The following is a 16,192-nucleotide window of genomic DNA, read 5'->3' as shown; positions in this document are numbered from 1 at the left end:
ATGCCATCTTTGTCATGGGCAGGGACACCTTTCACTAGACCAGACTGTTCAGAGCTCCATTCAACTTTGTCACATTATGGGATGCCTCATTACAGGTGTACCTATAACCACGTATACACACTGGAGATCTTTCTAGGGCCTTTCAGTACCTAAAAGGGACCTAAAGGAGCACTGAAAAGGGACTTTTCACAAGGGCACATAACGATATGACAAGGGGTGATGGCTTTGAACTGAAAGAGAATGGATTTAGATTAGATATTAGTAAGAAAACCTTTACTGTGAGGGTGGTGAAACAATGGCATAGGTTTCCCAGAGAAACTGAGCCCCACCCCTGGACACGTTCAAAGATAGGATGGATGGGGCTTTGAGAAACCTGGTTTTACAGAAGGTGTCCCAGCCACAGCAGGAGTTTGCAGCTAGATGATCTTTAAGGTCTCTTCCAACTTAAATCATTCTATGACTGTATGAACGTGACAGTTTATTCCAAGTCTAGTAATATAATCCCTCTTCTGTTCATCGGCTGTAAAATAACATCAATTGCTGTATACAAATTCAGTATTTTGTTTTATTTGAATTGATGAATGAAGATTACAGACTCAAATACCTGGTAACTAAGCATTTTCCCTTTTTAAATTAAAAAAGTAATTTGATCCTATGCATTACAGGTTTCAGAAAGTCCTGGTGAGAGTGCTACACACTCTGACAGAGAGACCTGAGAAACACTTCTGGTAGCCTTGAAAACCTTACAATAGGGATGTTAAAGACTCTTTACAAATCCGGATCAGTTTTCCTAGTAAATTCATTAGAAATGAAACCTAGAAGCTTATTTCATGTCCTATTTTCTCCATAATTTTCCTTTTCAAAAGTAGCTTGGCCTGTAAACATTAGCTTTTTTATGGCCACCTCCAAACTTTGCCTCTTCTCATGGCTGATGCAACATCTGCAGGCAATACAAAAGACTCCAGTCAAAACAGAGAAAACACTCCAACAGCGTCAGACTAGGCGGCCCTTGGATTTTTTGCCTATTATTCCGCCCCCTTATCAGCCCGGAAACAACTGGTTAAAACATGGAATTCATTTGTTCAGGAAAAACTGCTGAACGCTGCCCTGAGAGCTGTTTTACACCATTCTCCCTGCAGCAGGCCTGCCAAACAGGAACCAGGGAAGCAGCTTAGCACTGCACTGTCCCTGATCCTCCCTGCTTCACTGAAGAGCAAAATTAGCTTTTCATTCCTGCCACTTCCCCTTGCTACATACGAACAAAGAAAGGGGGTCTGCTCACCAACATAAATGCTTACTGCTGAAAATGTGCGACTCAAGATAACTCGTTTGTTCCAAAGAACAATAGAAATAAACACGTTTTGTTGCCACACAACCTGACTCTGTAAATTCCTGCCTTTGTTGCTGCAAAATTACAACACTTTCAGTCAAAAGGTGGATTGTACCTAATATAAACACTGTCCTTCACACGACTTAAAAATAGCACTTTGCAAAAACAAGAAAGAGAAGGGAGTAATAAGAAAGTTGCTTAAGCTCAGGCTGCAGTCCTGCCCCGCTGCATCCCCAGACAGCAGGCAGTGCTGCATCACACACTGCGCTCTCCTCTCTGCCTGCTTTGTTTTACTGCACAGAGCACCTTTCTCTGACTGTACTGTACAAGGCACTGGGAACAGTTTGTCTCCAGAAAATTGGCTTGTACCCTGTGCGTTGAATTCTTCCCCCCTTTCGGACTCATCCTAGGTCTACCTGCCTTATCGCAACAGCAGCCACTGCTTTCTCATCAAAGCCGTGTGAAGGGAGGTTCCTGACCTGGTCCTTCCCAGGCCCCGCCGAGGTCCATCACAGCTTATTGACGTGGGCTGCCTAAATTGTGTTCAGGCCTCCCTGGCTGGGAATTCGCTTCATGCCATTTCCCTCCACACCTCTCACTCCTACATGACTACTGTGAAAAACGCCAATCACTTGGTTTTTAAAATTTTAAAAGTTTAATAATAATAAAATAGTTATAAAAATAGTAATACATTTAGAGTAATGAAAATTTAGAGTTAGGACAATTATAAGACAATAAAAAGCAAAGAATTACGGATGTCCGGATGCTCTCGGCCACTTAAGCCCAATAAGTATACCTTGTGAACAAAGGAATAACCTTTAAAAGCAACAGCCTCTTGCATATTCATATATCTCATACATGATGCATAACTTCCTTGCAAATTAAGAACTTTTCTGGTTTTTGTCAGCTTCTTTCCCTTTATCCTGATGGTTCCATAAAGACGGAGAGAAGGTGGAAGAATGTTTGTCTTTTCCGATAAGGAGGCAGTAATTCTTTACGGGCCCCCATCACTGCCATCTCTGTGCGAAGAGTTTCTTGATTATCTCATCTCTTGCTTGAGCTAGTTAAAAAAACCCCCACATACATAGGTTCTATTTTAACTACAAAACCACATATACCATACTATTAAAATGATAATACAGCACTTCTAATCAATATAACATAATACATATAGTATTCAATTTAATATTTGCGAAAAGCCAATCATAAAATATGCATTTTTCACAACTACCACGTGGCACTCACACCTGCACTCAAGCACATGGAACAACACTTTGGTGGCTGCTGCCAATCCAAAACCACAAAGAAACAAGCAAGCCAGTCTGAAAACTGACTGTCTGACTGTTGCCCTTGTTCTTTTAAAGTTTTAAAGTTCTTTTAAAAGTTTTCTATACCTTCTGATGTTTACATATTTCTACTAGAGTTTCTCATGCACTGTCATGTAAATAATGATTGTTTTGCATTCTTCTTTGTGGGAGGAGAGAATTGATGGACTGTTGGTTTAACTAGTGTGGTTGGAGAGGTAGCAATTTCATCCTCCAATCCACTGTCACTTTTAGAATTCTATATATTGCAAAGTCAGAAATAAAGTTAACTTCCTTTTACTCTTTTGATCTTAGAGGTGTGTGTGAGTTTTTTTGTGTTGTAGTGTGCCACCTGACATTAAGGCTTGTTAAGTCTTATTATTCTCTTTCTGTTTTTAAACCAGTTGCTATCTTGTATTTCTCTACTGAAGGCCCAAATGCTTTTCTGGTTTAGGAACAAGGGACAGGAGCAAATAACAGAGTCTTGTGTCTAGGACAATAAATGCATGGCTCCATACTTGTGACCATTTTTAGACTACTGGGGGTTTTTAAATTTAGGTATGTGGTTTGCCCTGGCGCATCATTCTCAAAATAGTTATTCCCAAAGCACATAAGTCAATGAAGAAGAGCTATTTAAGATGCCTGACACAGGTTGTTTTTCAAAATGCAATATGCATTTCAAAGTTTCTTTGGAGTTCAAAGCACAGTTCAGAAACTGTATGTATGCAGCTGAATGCAACACACACAACACATGAGAATGTGAGCCTGACTTTTACTGCACAAGAAGCTTAATGCTCTGTCCTAGATGAGGATTTAAGTACATTGCATGAGCCAAACTCCAAGCAAAACATGCACAAAGCAGGTTATGAAACAAATGCATGCTTAAGTCCAGATTTTAGAAGTTAGGTTTGATCTGCTGCTTCTTATTCCCTAAACTCCTAATTTACAGGGGAACATGTCAGAGTGGTGAAGGGTAAATCTCATCTCTGTGAAGTGATACCATGTAACTCCTTTGTGTCCTTACTAAAAAGGATCAGGAATTACTGCCAGGCTCTTACCCCATTTTTTCACTCCAGCTTCATAAGATTTTACATTTAAAGATGGTGCAGTGGCACAGACAGTTGTGTTACTATACTAGAAGCTATTTTTAATTATTTCAATTCCATTTTTGGATTTTAAACCTGCAGCATTTGTTGTTTTATTTAACCAAGATTTGTTTCAGTTCACTGCTGCCATGACTGACTTCTAGCAAAGTACAAAGCAAATAATTCAAAATATAAAAACTGATAAGGGGGACGGTGTGTAACTTGCAGTGGTGCTGTGCTAAATTGCTTGCTTGAAGGGTTAGAAGCAGGGAACACAATCCCCTCACCAGACTCAACTCAGTAGCAGCTTTTGCATATTGTGATGTTCCAAAATGGCAACACTTCTAAAATATAAAATTAATTTTAAATATGACTAATTGGTCTGAGAATAATTAACTAATCTAGGGAAAACAACCCTGAAATCACCAGACTGTATTCCTGCTAAAAAATCCAAATGAAAAAAAAAATTAAAACATTAAAGAAAATAAAAATATACGCCAAAAAAAACCCTGCCAACCTCTCCTCACTAGATGAGGAGCCTTTTCATGACTTGTATCTCAAAGCGTCAATTTTAGAGCTTCTCAACCTACTGAGACTGCTCCCCAAGAATCTAAAAACAATCTTGCCACTTACCAGCAAAATCTATGTACCATTCAATTCTCTTTTTCCATATACATTCTAATTCAAATCAAGTCAGGAGGACGGTGAAGGTCTTAGGAATTTTGTGAAGCTTTGTTTTGTTTGCAGGCTGTCTCCAAAGGCATGATAAACTCCTTGATGCTCTTGCTTAAGATGCACCAAGCAGACAATAGCTCAGTAAAGCAAACAATTTCTCCTGGGCACAATGTTAAAAAGAGGAAGGCAATACTTCCTCAGGGGAGCACTCCTAAAGCAATTTTATAAAACAGAAATAAGACTAGTACCTGCAGAAATACACCAGCTACTTCAAAACAAATAGCTCAGAGACCAGCAGGCACGGCAGAAAAGAACAAGCTGTGCTGATTATCTTGGACTCAGAAGGTGTTTGGCAGCTTGAACCCATGTTACTGCAAGCACACTGTTATCACTAACTGGACAGCAGTGCAGACATACCCTAAAATCAATGGCAGATGTTAGGCAGTATTACTTAGAAGATAATTAATTACAGAATTAAATATATCCTTAATTGTCAGAATGTTTGATAATTTAAATAATCAGCAAGTAATCAACAATTAATGTTGTTACATGCAGGTTGCAATTCTGATTTGTGATATATATGTAGTACAGATTACTCATGGTGTGTAACATACACAAGTAACTACCTGGCAAGAAGAAAAGGGTACATTAAAAGAAATTAATTATTTAGTTCAAAGACTGTACTTCTAACGAGTCAAATCTAAATAGAAACCCAACCTGAAAAATATTTACAAGCTGGGGCAACTGGTGCTCTAATAATAAACTACTGTTAATTATTAAATTTTTTGAACACTTTGCTTGTATATGTTCACAATACATGGTGTAAACCAATAAATCTTTAGAAGTTGGATTAAAATTCACTCCATACTACATAATCTGATTTGTAGTCAGCTACCATTTAGTGGGAGCTATTTTGACTACATTTTTCAACAGCAAAACAGATACAACACACTGTGTTTGAAAAAATATTTAATTGTATAAATATTATAACTCTGAAATGTTATCATATATAATTTGTTCTCAGAGTTTTGTAATATATTTCGGTTTCATTTGCATCTAGACATCTTGCAGGTGTTCTGCTAAGGGAATGGAATTATAAAACATTCAGAGATGTGGATGGCTACACAGATGATGTGATTTAAAACACAACAAAGACAATCACAAAATTACATTGCTTGGTCCCTTCACCTATTAATGTCGTGTCTTCTCTTGGAGATTACTCATTGGGAAGCTACCAACCTTCATATGAGAAAAGTTAAAAAGGGCTCCATCATTCCTTAAAAGTCTTCTTAGGAGGCTTTTCTCAATTATGCTCAGTAAGGTCAGACAAACTCAGAAAATCACTGGTCGGAAGTCTTGTACATTTTGGAGGGTTTGTGTGGAACACGTGGATTTGTGCCAAAGGAGGTTGGAGTTTTGGACTCAAATGAATAGCAGCTCAGGAAACTGACTTGGTACTATGTTATATACCTATCAGAGGAGTCCTGTGCCTTCCCCACTATTCCTGCAGTCACCTGAGCTGTCACCTAACTTGAAGCCATATTCTCCAAGATTCATGTATACCACTAACTTCCTGTCTTCCCCTCCGCGAAGAAGAAAAAGCATGAAAACTGATGAAAGGAGTTCAGAAACAATGAAAAATCGCAAATGTCAGCACTCAAGTGAGGAAATTGCATCACAGATCTCTGAGAGAATGGAGGCACCCAAAAACGAAGACAATTAACTGTAAGCTCTTAAAATGGTGACAGCACTTCCTTGAGAATAAATGAGCTTATTTACAATGAAACCAGTGAAGCTACAGTATTTAACACTGATTCCCTGTTCTGCCATGGATATTAACATAGCATAAGATCTTTTGGCACATCAGCTAAATTGCAGTACCTAACCAGGTATTATTTCAGACTATATGCAGCAAATGCAAAGAAAATTACCCACTATACTCCACAGTGAAAGAAAGATTATGCAGAAATGTCAACATTTCCAGCAGCAAGGAGAGCACTGGAATCCATTACAGACACGCTCAGGCATCTATTATACATCAGCTAATGCGTGGTAATCTGCTAAACTGCAGTACCCTATCCAAGCATGTAAAGGTTGACCTACAAAGAAGGGTGAACAGTCCAGATGGAGGTTCTTGAGGAAAAAGAGGATGGGATAGGTTATCCTTCTGTTTCTATGGCCAAATACTGTATGTATCGTAATGTCAGAAATCTGACACAGATTATTATTAATAACATTTGAAACTGTCAGAGGTTGTGTGTATTTTTAAGAACATGTTAATTTACCTTAAAATTAATAGTCAGAGTCAAGGCTTCTTGTACTAAAATTCCCCTGTACACATCAGCCTTTTGATTCAGAGCTAGAGTGAGACATTAAGGCACAACCCTCTTCTTTATCGATTGCTGATTCCAGAGCAGTTCTGCTGCACAAAAACCAGACTCCTTTCAGAAGACAGAAAACTGGAAGCTCCTCTAATTCACTATACAGATGGGGACATTTCAGACTTCGGCAGAAGTGACACAGTCACACATTTACTCAGTATTCAGTACTCCTGAACCACCCACCATGTTCACAAAACCTTCCAGTAAATTCCACATTATAAACCATTGAGCTATACACAATGTCAGCCACAACATTGTCTGTGGGATCCTCTTCTTCCAACATCCACTGAGGCTAACAACACAGACTGGTCCTCAGTATTTCAGTGAAGATACAAAGGCATTTTGGCAGCACTGGAAATGCTCAACAACTGGCATCGTATTGGCAACATGAGGTCTTGATGTAAGTCAGTGAATCATGGGAATGTCCTGAGCTGGAAGAGACACTTAAAGATTATGGATACCAACTGCCTGTTCCTCACAGGACTACCTAAAACCAAACCAAATGACAGAGAGCATCATCTAAACATTCCTTGAACCCTGACAGACAACAAAATACACACTGACCTTTCACCCTGAGAGATGCATGACTAAACCAAGCTTTGACTTTTTGATCAAGATATATAGCCTTATGCTCCAGAGAGTTAGGTAGCACACAGCTTCTCCCACACAGCTGAAGTGAACCTCAGCTCTGCCAATATGCCTGCTCTTCTCAAAAAGGCATGAGAGTATCACCTCATAAAACCTGCAGACAATTATAAAAGATACACATCATGAAGTTTGCTGAGATGTTCATAAGCTTTCCCTGAATATTCTCCAGGAAGCCCTGACAACGCAGTTGCAGCAGTTCCTAGGAATCTTGGGTAGTACACTGGATGCAAGTGCAGACCCTGTGAATACCAGCTATCCAACCCAGGAACACACTAACAGAGGCAAGAAAAAATGAATAAATGTGCTCTTTTGGGTCTTCAAGTATTGCACTGCCAGGCACCCCACATTCTAAGAATAAAATGTTCCTGGCCCTCTGAACTCATATTTTTGAGTAGGACTTTCTGTTTCACTGTGGGTGAAACAATCATAGGGGAAAGTCTCCAGAAAGTTCTTCAACTTTTTTTTTTCCTTAAAAGAAAAAGTGTTTGAAAAGGACAGATTGAGTTCACTTGAGAAATCCTCACAGATCAGATGCTGCAGCCACAGAAAGGAGCAACCTCCCAGAGTACCTGCAGTGGACATTGCCAAACTCATCATTAAAATATAATGGGACAACAAATATCTGGTTACCTGAAACAGCAAAGGCAGGAACTGCAACAAGACTCTGCCAAATGTGACACTAGTACCTGGGGCATTGCTGTAGGAATTAGGGTGTCCCACTCTGGAATAGCATGGTGGAAGAGCAACATTGTACCTCTGACTGTAGGGAGGTCTACAGTCAAGGAACTTCACATCTTTGGGATGGTTTTTCTTCAGAAAGCTTTAAACCATAAATATGGTGACAATATTCAGTACAGGCAAACAAATAAAATACAATTCAAACTTTCCTGACTTCAAGTGAAGATGCAGGAGCCTCAGTAACACTTCTGTGCCACTGGTCTGCTCTTATTAAATTAAGTTACTTCTTTGTAGAGACAGATTGTATTTTCACAGGAGGAAGGAGGAAAAACATTGAACTACTACAGGACAGTAAGTAACTGTATAATCTAAACCTTCCTACAAAAAAGCAGGATCCTAAGGGACTGTCAAGAGAAATTCCCCTGAATCTTTAGGATGCACTCAAAATCCCATTTCTATGACAGCTACTATTATATTTATGTTTACTACTGGACAAATGGATATTGCATTCAGATTTAAGACTTGAGCTGAGGATTCAAAGGATTCTGCTAGTTCTAAAGCAACAAGTATTGCTGATCTAAATCAAACTTGAAGACTGTACTGTAATAAAATCTATGGGCATTCAATTCCAGCATCCCTACTGAACTGAAAGAACAAGTGAATTTATTACAGAGAAACAGAGATAATTGACTGAAATCAATGGCAAAATTTCTAGATTTTTTCCAGCATAATTAGTTCATCCACCTTTAGAGCATGTGTGCATTCCACACACTTCTATAAATATACATAAACAGAGAAACACAGCCATATGTATGTAAAAACGAACATTTAGCATCATGTACAAAAATGTGATTAAGATGATGATCAACTAGAAATACTGAAAGTTATTTTGATTTAAAGTTAAAATGACGATTAAGAACCAGACAGCTATTATGAGAAACAACATTTCATAGAAAGTAGGACGTACCTGATAAAAATTGGGCCAGAAAGTACTAATTGCCAGTTCTGCTTTGCTCCAAGTGGTAGTGATAGATGTGTTCCAAACTGGGTTACCAACAGGACCATCATTAACCTTCACATATATGTTCAAAGTGCCAGGGCTAGCTCCACTCTTGCTTGAAACATAATAGTGAAAATCAATACAATGCGTATCATTTTCTTTCAGATGGGGCATCAGGAGATGAGCTTTCTGTCCTGCAAATCTTCCAGATGTATTCACCAACATGAAAGAACCTGCGAAAACAAAGTCACTGATTCAATTTCTTCCTTATTTTTCTCTTCTTAATATGGTAATATCTGTAACTAAAGCATAATTAAAATAATAATAATAATAATAATAATAATAATAATAATAATAATTCAACCCTTTTTCTTTCCTTCTACTAACATAAGAGCAATACGTATGTGGTATGATTTGATCTCAAATTTCTTTTGCAGAATCTCAACATTCTTTTGTAAAGCTAGTAAATATTACAATCTTTAGTCTACAGGTGGGGAAAGAAAGAGACAAAAGCCCCAAATGCTGAAGCGACCTGCACTGCAATAAACCTACAGATGGTAGTACAGAATCAGCTGTAGGTCTCAGCTATCTGAGTGCTTCTACATGCACGGTCTCTGCCGGATTTGCCTGGCAAGGCTGTGGTAGTGGAGAAACTACAGGAGTGGCTTCTTGTGAGAAGCTTCCCCACACGTCCTACAGAGCCAGTGCCAGTCAGCTCCAAGACAGCCAGCCCCACTGCTGGCCAAAGCTGAGCCCATCAGTGATGGTGGCAGAGCCTTTGGGATAATGTAATTAGAAAGGTGAGGAAAAAAAGAAAACTACAAAATTGTGGCTGAAGAGAAGACTGAGACTATGTGAGAGATGCAGCCTGGCAGACACCAAAGTCAGTGCAGAAGGAGGGGGAGGAGGTGCTCCAGGCACTGGAGCTGGGATTCCCCAGCAGCCCAGGTGCAGACCACCCTGAGACAGGCTGGCCCCTGCAGCCCATGGAGTCCACAGATGGTTCCCCTGCAGCAGCCTCTGGAGGGCCCCACACCAGATCAACCAGATGGTCAAAGGAGGCTGTGACTTTGTGGGAAATCCACACTGGAGCAGGTTCACTGGCAGGATTTGTGACCTGGTGTGGGACCCATGCTGGAGCAATCTGTGCCTGCAGGACTGCATCCTGTGGGAAGGGACCCCACACCAGAGCAGGAGAAGACTGTGAGGAGTCCTACTCTTCATGAGGAAGGAGCAGCAGAGACAACGTGTGATGAACTGACCCATTTCCTGCCCCTCTGCACTGCTGGGAGGAAGGAGAGAGAAAATTCTGGAGTGAAGTTGAGACCAGGATGAAGGGGAGTGTACTTGGCGACCTGTCAGGGTCAATCCACCACAAGAGTTGCAATGAAATTTAAGAGAATTTTATGTGTTCAGATGGTTGGATGCAGTATGTGATGCAGACAGAGTCTAAAATGTTCTCCATTCCTTAGCTTTCCTCTAGCTAATCACAAATTACCTACTTCTCTAAGTGTGACAATTGTCTCCTGTCCTCAAAAGGTGACAAAAGAATGAACAAATGTAAATACAAGTAAACCAGTAAGGTTTACAGGTTAAAAAAAAGGCTGGGGTTGAATTTTATACGATGGTCACAACTTAAAACAGCAAATTAAAAGAAATGCAAAAGTATTTAATTAAAGTCACTTTCAAACAACTCTCACATGGGCAGCTAGTCAATTTATACTCTATTTTTTAGTGCCTATTAATGTGTTTCATTGAAGTGTACCTTCAAAATAAGCATGCCACAGAACTATGGAATTTGAAAGACTGTACAGACGTTAGAAAAATACAACATGATTTCTGAGACATTCATATTTCTGGGTTGAACAAATGGAAAGGAAAGAATTCTATTAACAGATAACCTATGATATCATAGAAGGAAATAAAATTCAATATCTACTTTGGAAAGAAAACATATCAATAAAATGCATGAGATAATTTAAACTCTGCATTTTTCATAAGTCCAGAAATGGATATGTTATAGTTCCCTGCTACAAATGCATAGCTAAGTGTTCTTAGAAAAATGCAAGTACACATACACACTTGTCATGTAGTTATTAGAAACCAAGTTTTAATTTTTTTCTTTTTCTTACTTTGATGGGTGAAAATATCTTCTAATGAAATTCAAGTCATTTCTTGAAATGGAATGTTTGAGAACCTTTGTCCAGACTGCATCTCTATGTTAAATAGGTTTAACTATTCAATAATAGTAGTTTTGCAGTTGAATTTAAATTATTTATCAAGTATAATTTACTTTTGAGACAAGTCCATAAAACTGACATAAATGGAACTTACTTTTAATACAAAGAAGTATAAATATTTTACTTCCTAAAAGGTATTACTCGGTATTTAACTCACAGTCTGTTACTATAATATATTGGGAAAAAATCCTTATTCATTAGTAGCATAAACACAAGTCACTGAATATGGTTTTTCTCTTAAAACAGGCAGGAAAGAAACTAATACTCCTTCCATCAATGAGTGCATGCTCTGCCTTTCAATTAATTTATTTACATTTAAAATATAAACCCCTTAAAATAGGTATAATTTGCTAAATTATAAGAGCAATATTTAAAGCATTCATGAATTCACTAAAAATTAACTGGCAAGATTTTCTACATGGAATTTAGCAATCCAACAAAAAAACAACAAAAATCCCCACAGCATACTTTCTGACAGTGGATCAGCTCTCCAGAATAGCTTCTCATATACTGGGGCTCATAAGAAATACATATTAAAAATAACTGAAATTATACACTGGTATATCTACAAGGAAACAGTTATCTGCCTGAATTGAAGGATTCCACAAGAAAGCATGTAAAGTTATAATCAACTGAGTATTCATTCCTAAAAAGAAATATTAAGTGCACATCCTACTATAAATACACTCATTTTATCACACTTATTTAATTTCTCTAAGTGTACTTCCATGTTTAAGCACATGGATGATGATCATTTCCTCAGCCAAAAAGTTTAAATGGGATTTACTTGGGTTTAGTCTTTAGGGCAATGTTTAGGCACTACATGCAATGCAGTAAAACCTAATGGTGCTCATCATTCATTAAATTCAGGCTTCTTAAATCCACAACCCTGCTGAATCACAAGTATTTCATCATTATAGCTAACGAGTTTAAATCAACAAAGCAGGGGTTTTCCTGAAGTCACTGTTTCTGTTTACAATTCCTCATTGGAAAATGGTTCAGCAGGTATTTGGTTTGTGTAAATATTAATTCTAAAAAGATGCAATACTTGAAAAAAGAAAATACAGATTTGCTCCAGAGTAAATGGGCAATTAAATATCCTGGTCATTCTCATTAGCATAAATCAACTTTCTGTTGATTTTCAAATTTCTTTCAGAAAACAAATTTTCTGTGAAATACTGGACACAAAAAGATGGTAAAAAGATCAAGTGGCAGAACTAAAAAAAAAAAAGTTTAAAAAAGAAAATCTGACATTTGGAAAAGCAACATACTGTCCTACAAAAAATGATGGGAATGGCATAAGAGAGATTTTCCATTCACTTCTGCAAGTTTTCACCATGTCACCTCACCTTGTTAAGAGATCCTTTTTATACTGGGAATGTCAAATGCAATGAAATTGAATGCAGTATCGTTTTTGATGCATAAAGAAAATGTGACTAGTGAGCAAAGAAAGTTACTCTGTTGATTTTTCACCAGTCTTATACATGGTTGAGGACAAATTATTAGTCTTCCTAACAAATATTAAAAAAAAAAAAGAGTACTGGTATTTAACTTATTTAGATATTACTATTGGTTGATTTTGACTCTCAATATTTGAAAAATGTGCTAAATGACAGAGAGCAAAAAGTCTGATTTTAAGAACAGATATTCTGTGTATTACTTTATTAACAAAACACCCTTGAGGTGCAGACAGGTCTCATAAATGCTGTGACTGGGAAGTTCATAGAATCACAGAAAAGCCTGGATTTGAAGGTACATACAAAAGGCTACTTTTTTTAGCAAAACAGGATTCTCTAAGTGCCAGCCAACCCTACAGTCATCACTCACAAGAGATTATAACTATCTGATTGCCCAAGACTAAGTGTGGAACTGTTCAAGACACCGGAACTGCTGTGCATGAGCAGATGAATTGTGAGGCTCAAGCATAATGAGTACCACTTTCAGACAAGGCAAACTCAAGTAAAAGTGTTCTTTTATTTACTGTATTCCATAAACAAACATGTATACAGTCCACGTTGGAAGTACTGCAGAAAGCAAAGGACCTGAATTTAGGAACAGTCCACCTCGCACTTTAACTCCCAAAGCTTGCAAAGAAAACAGGTTTTCTCTTCAGTCCTTTTTCTTACTATTTACTAATACTGTAGAAAAAGGAAAATACATTTTCAGGTAGCATTTGAAAATTACAGGGCAGCTGTAACTCTCAAAGCATGACTAGAACTACCTAAAGAAGCTGGAACTTTCACTCAAATGCACCACTTCCAGACATCACCCAGTAGAAATGTGCACACAAACATCAGAGACACTGGCACCTATGCACTGGCATAATGAGGTGTCCCAAAATACACCAGCTGAGAGTGTTCCCTTCAGTGCCTCAGCTAACACCCATCAGTTCTGCTCATTAACTTACAAACCATTACTGTCTCCAGGTGAATTTTAAGTCTTCTTTTGAGCAATATTTACTCAAATTTAACATGGTAATTTTAATCCTTATTTATTACCCATCCTAAAAACATCATTAATCTCAACTTTTAAGCTGTTTATCTTCCAAATCTGCAACGATTGAAACTCTTGGAAAAAATCCACTAGAGCTCCTGTGTATTTTTTTAGAAGATCAATTCACTTCTACACATAATGCCAGCTTTGATTTAGCAGAACAATTAATAAAGCTAATAAGACTTATAATTCTTTCACTAAATTCAGTTCTTAAAATTCTTCCTCATCTCATATGCATAGACACATCTCACATAATTTTGTTAGAAATCGCTTTGATCAAGCTTGGACATTAAATCATGTATTTCTGAATCTTGTATTTTTTGCAGCCCCTTTTTCCAATAGCCAGTATAAAAAAAACCTAAAACCCTGCTTTCTGATTAATGCTGTTTATTTATTCAACCTTTTCAATATTTATTGATTTTGACTACTCATCCTGTAATCTGTTTGTTTTCTTCATGACGACTCAATGTTTTCAAACACTGTACTGACATTTTGAAGGCTACTTCTTATATAACTGATATTATCTCTTTGCAAAAAAGCAAGCAATGTATAGTGGGGACATACAAAGTTCTCAAGCTATTAGAGAAAAAAACTGTATGTGCATAAATTCTGAGAGAGTTGTCTCAAGTTTCAAATTCAACTTCTGAAGCAATCATTGCATTTTAAGAAAAACAGAAATCAAAGAAAGATAAGACTTGAGGACAGGCAGACCCAAGGAGTGTTTTAAAACACAAAGCTTTACAACAGCATCTCCCCAGGTCTGGAACAGGCAAATTCTGGTTGAGCATTCTAAAGCAGGGAGTACGTTTATATTTGAAACACTTAACTAAAATTAATTGAAAGTAATTAAAATTAGGGGACAATCCGGATCTTTCCAGAGTCCTAGTATCACGGAATCATTTAGGTTGGAAAAAGACTAGACTACTTTTGATATACAACAAAGTTAATGCTAACTTTGTATAAAACCTTCTGAAGTACGGGGAAAAGGGATCACATTTGAACTGCAATTCCACTCATGAAGACAAATGGAAAGTTTTGTGTTTGGTTAGTTTATTTGTTTATAACAGGAAACCTGACTTGCCTGAATGAAAGGAAATGCATCTACAAGGTAATTCTCCCTCTGTTTGATAAGGAAGGTCAGGTGTGGTGTGGACTCCAAGGAATTGTGCCACTCCTCTTGTCCAGACATGCAGCCCAGGCCTGAGGCAATGGAGCAGTACCACCAGAGGGGGAAGGCTTCCATCCCAGCCCCAGTCACTCTGAAAACCCACATCAGCCAAAGTATACAACTACCTGGGAGAATTTTTCACTTTTAAAAGGAACTGTGCACCTTTTGGGTTTCAAAGAGGTAAGTCCAGTGCAGGGCAATGTTCTTTTTTCATTTCTGTCATCCCACATTTTGTCTATCCTAATGTGCTCTGCAGCTTCACCAGTATCTTCTACAGCCAGTGGGAACTGTGCTACAAACTGCTAAGACTGAGAACCGATTTCTAGAACACGATAAAAAGCCTCCTCAACAAGGTATGAAAAGTTTTCTTCAAATTCTCTCAAGAATCCTCATGATGCAGTCAGCTGGATTTCTTTAAAGGTGACCTAATGTATTTCACCAGCTATAACATTTTTTAACTTTTATGCTATGACTGGATTTCAAACATGCCAGAGTTTTGAGACAGGTCTGTCTGCACCTTGTCTTTAAAGTGAACACACCAAAAAATACCAAAAGGGCCTGAAAGAAATTATGTTTTATTAGAACATAAACTTCAAAAACTGTCTTCTTTCTGAAAACCCAGATTGAGAGAGAGAGGTAAAATACAGCTATTTGAAAACAAATACATTTTCTGAACAACTACGTCTTTGCAACAAGGGCCCTTTTCCTCTAGACCTGCTTGGCATACCAGCAATCTTCAATAGCCCTTATGGATTCAACAAACTTTATTAGTTCTCCTCTGTGTTAACAGAAAAAATTTCCCTCTTCTCATCATGTCTGGACTAGTTCTGTGTTTCTTCCCCATTACTCTAAGAAAACTTCCTAAGTGTGAGCTCTCCAGTTAGCATATCTATTATTGCCTATCATTTTGTTCCCTGGAAAAGCTTCTCCCATGGCCAGATGCTCTCAAAAAAGAAATCCTTTCTCCCCTTCTGAGAACTTTCCCTAACCAAAAAGCACGCAGTTACCAACCGTGGACTTTACCACAGCATATAAAAATAATTTTAAAAGACACCTTGAATCACTCATTGTCACACACAGAATGACAGTATGTGCATAAAGAATTTTTTGCATGTCCCTTCTGTTTTCAAGGAAATGAGACCAAGTTTTGAACGTCACAAAAAGAATAGAACTTGTTCAGCACAAAAGCT

General features: G+C 37.9%; 1 protein-coding gene across 13 annotated transcripts in view; it reads right to left on the bottom strand.

The window, feature by feature from the left end:
- Positions 1-16,192, bottom strand: part of PTPRM (protein tyrosine phosphatase receptor type M) — a 445,815-nt gene that overhangs the window by 301,089 nt on the left and 128,534 nt on the right. For all 13 annotated transcript variants that reach the window (XM_068192138.1, XM_068192146.1, XM_068192169.1 and 10 more), the window contains exon 3: positions 9,069-9,334. In XM_068192138.1, coding sequence (XP_068048239.1) covers positions 9,069-9,334 — 266 coding nt within the window. The remainder of the gene's footprint in view (positions 1-9,068; positions 9,335-16,192) is intronic.

Source organism: Anomalospiza imberbis, chromosome 1, assembly GCF_031753505.1.
Source record: "Anomalospiza imberbis isolate Cuckoo-Finch-1a 21T00152 chromosome 1, ASM3175350v1, whole genome shotgun sequence".
NCBI lineage: Eukaryota > Metazoa > Chordata > Aves > Passeriformes > Viduidae > Anomalospiza > Anomalospiza imberbis.
The sequence above is the reverse complement of the archived record's forward strand: the minus strand, read 5'-3'. Positions and strand labels throughout refer to the sequence as shown.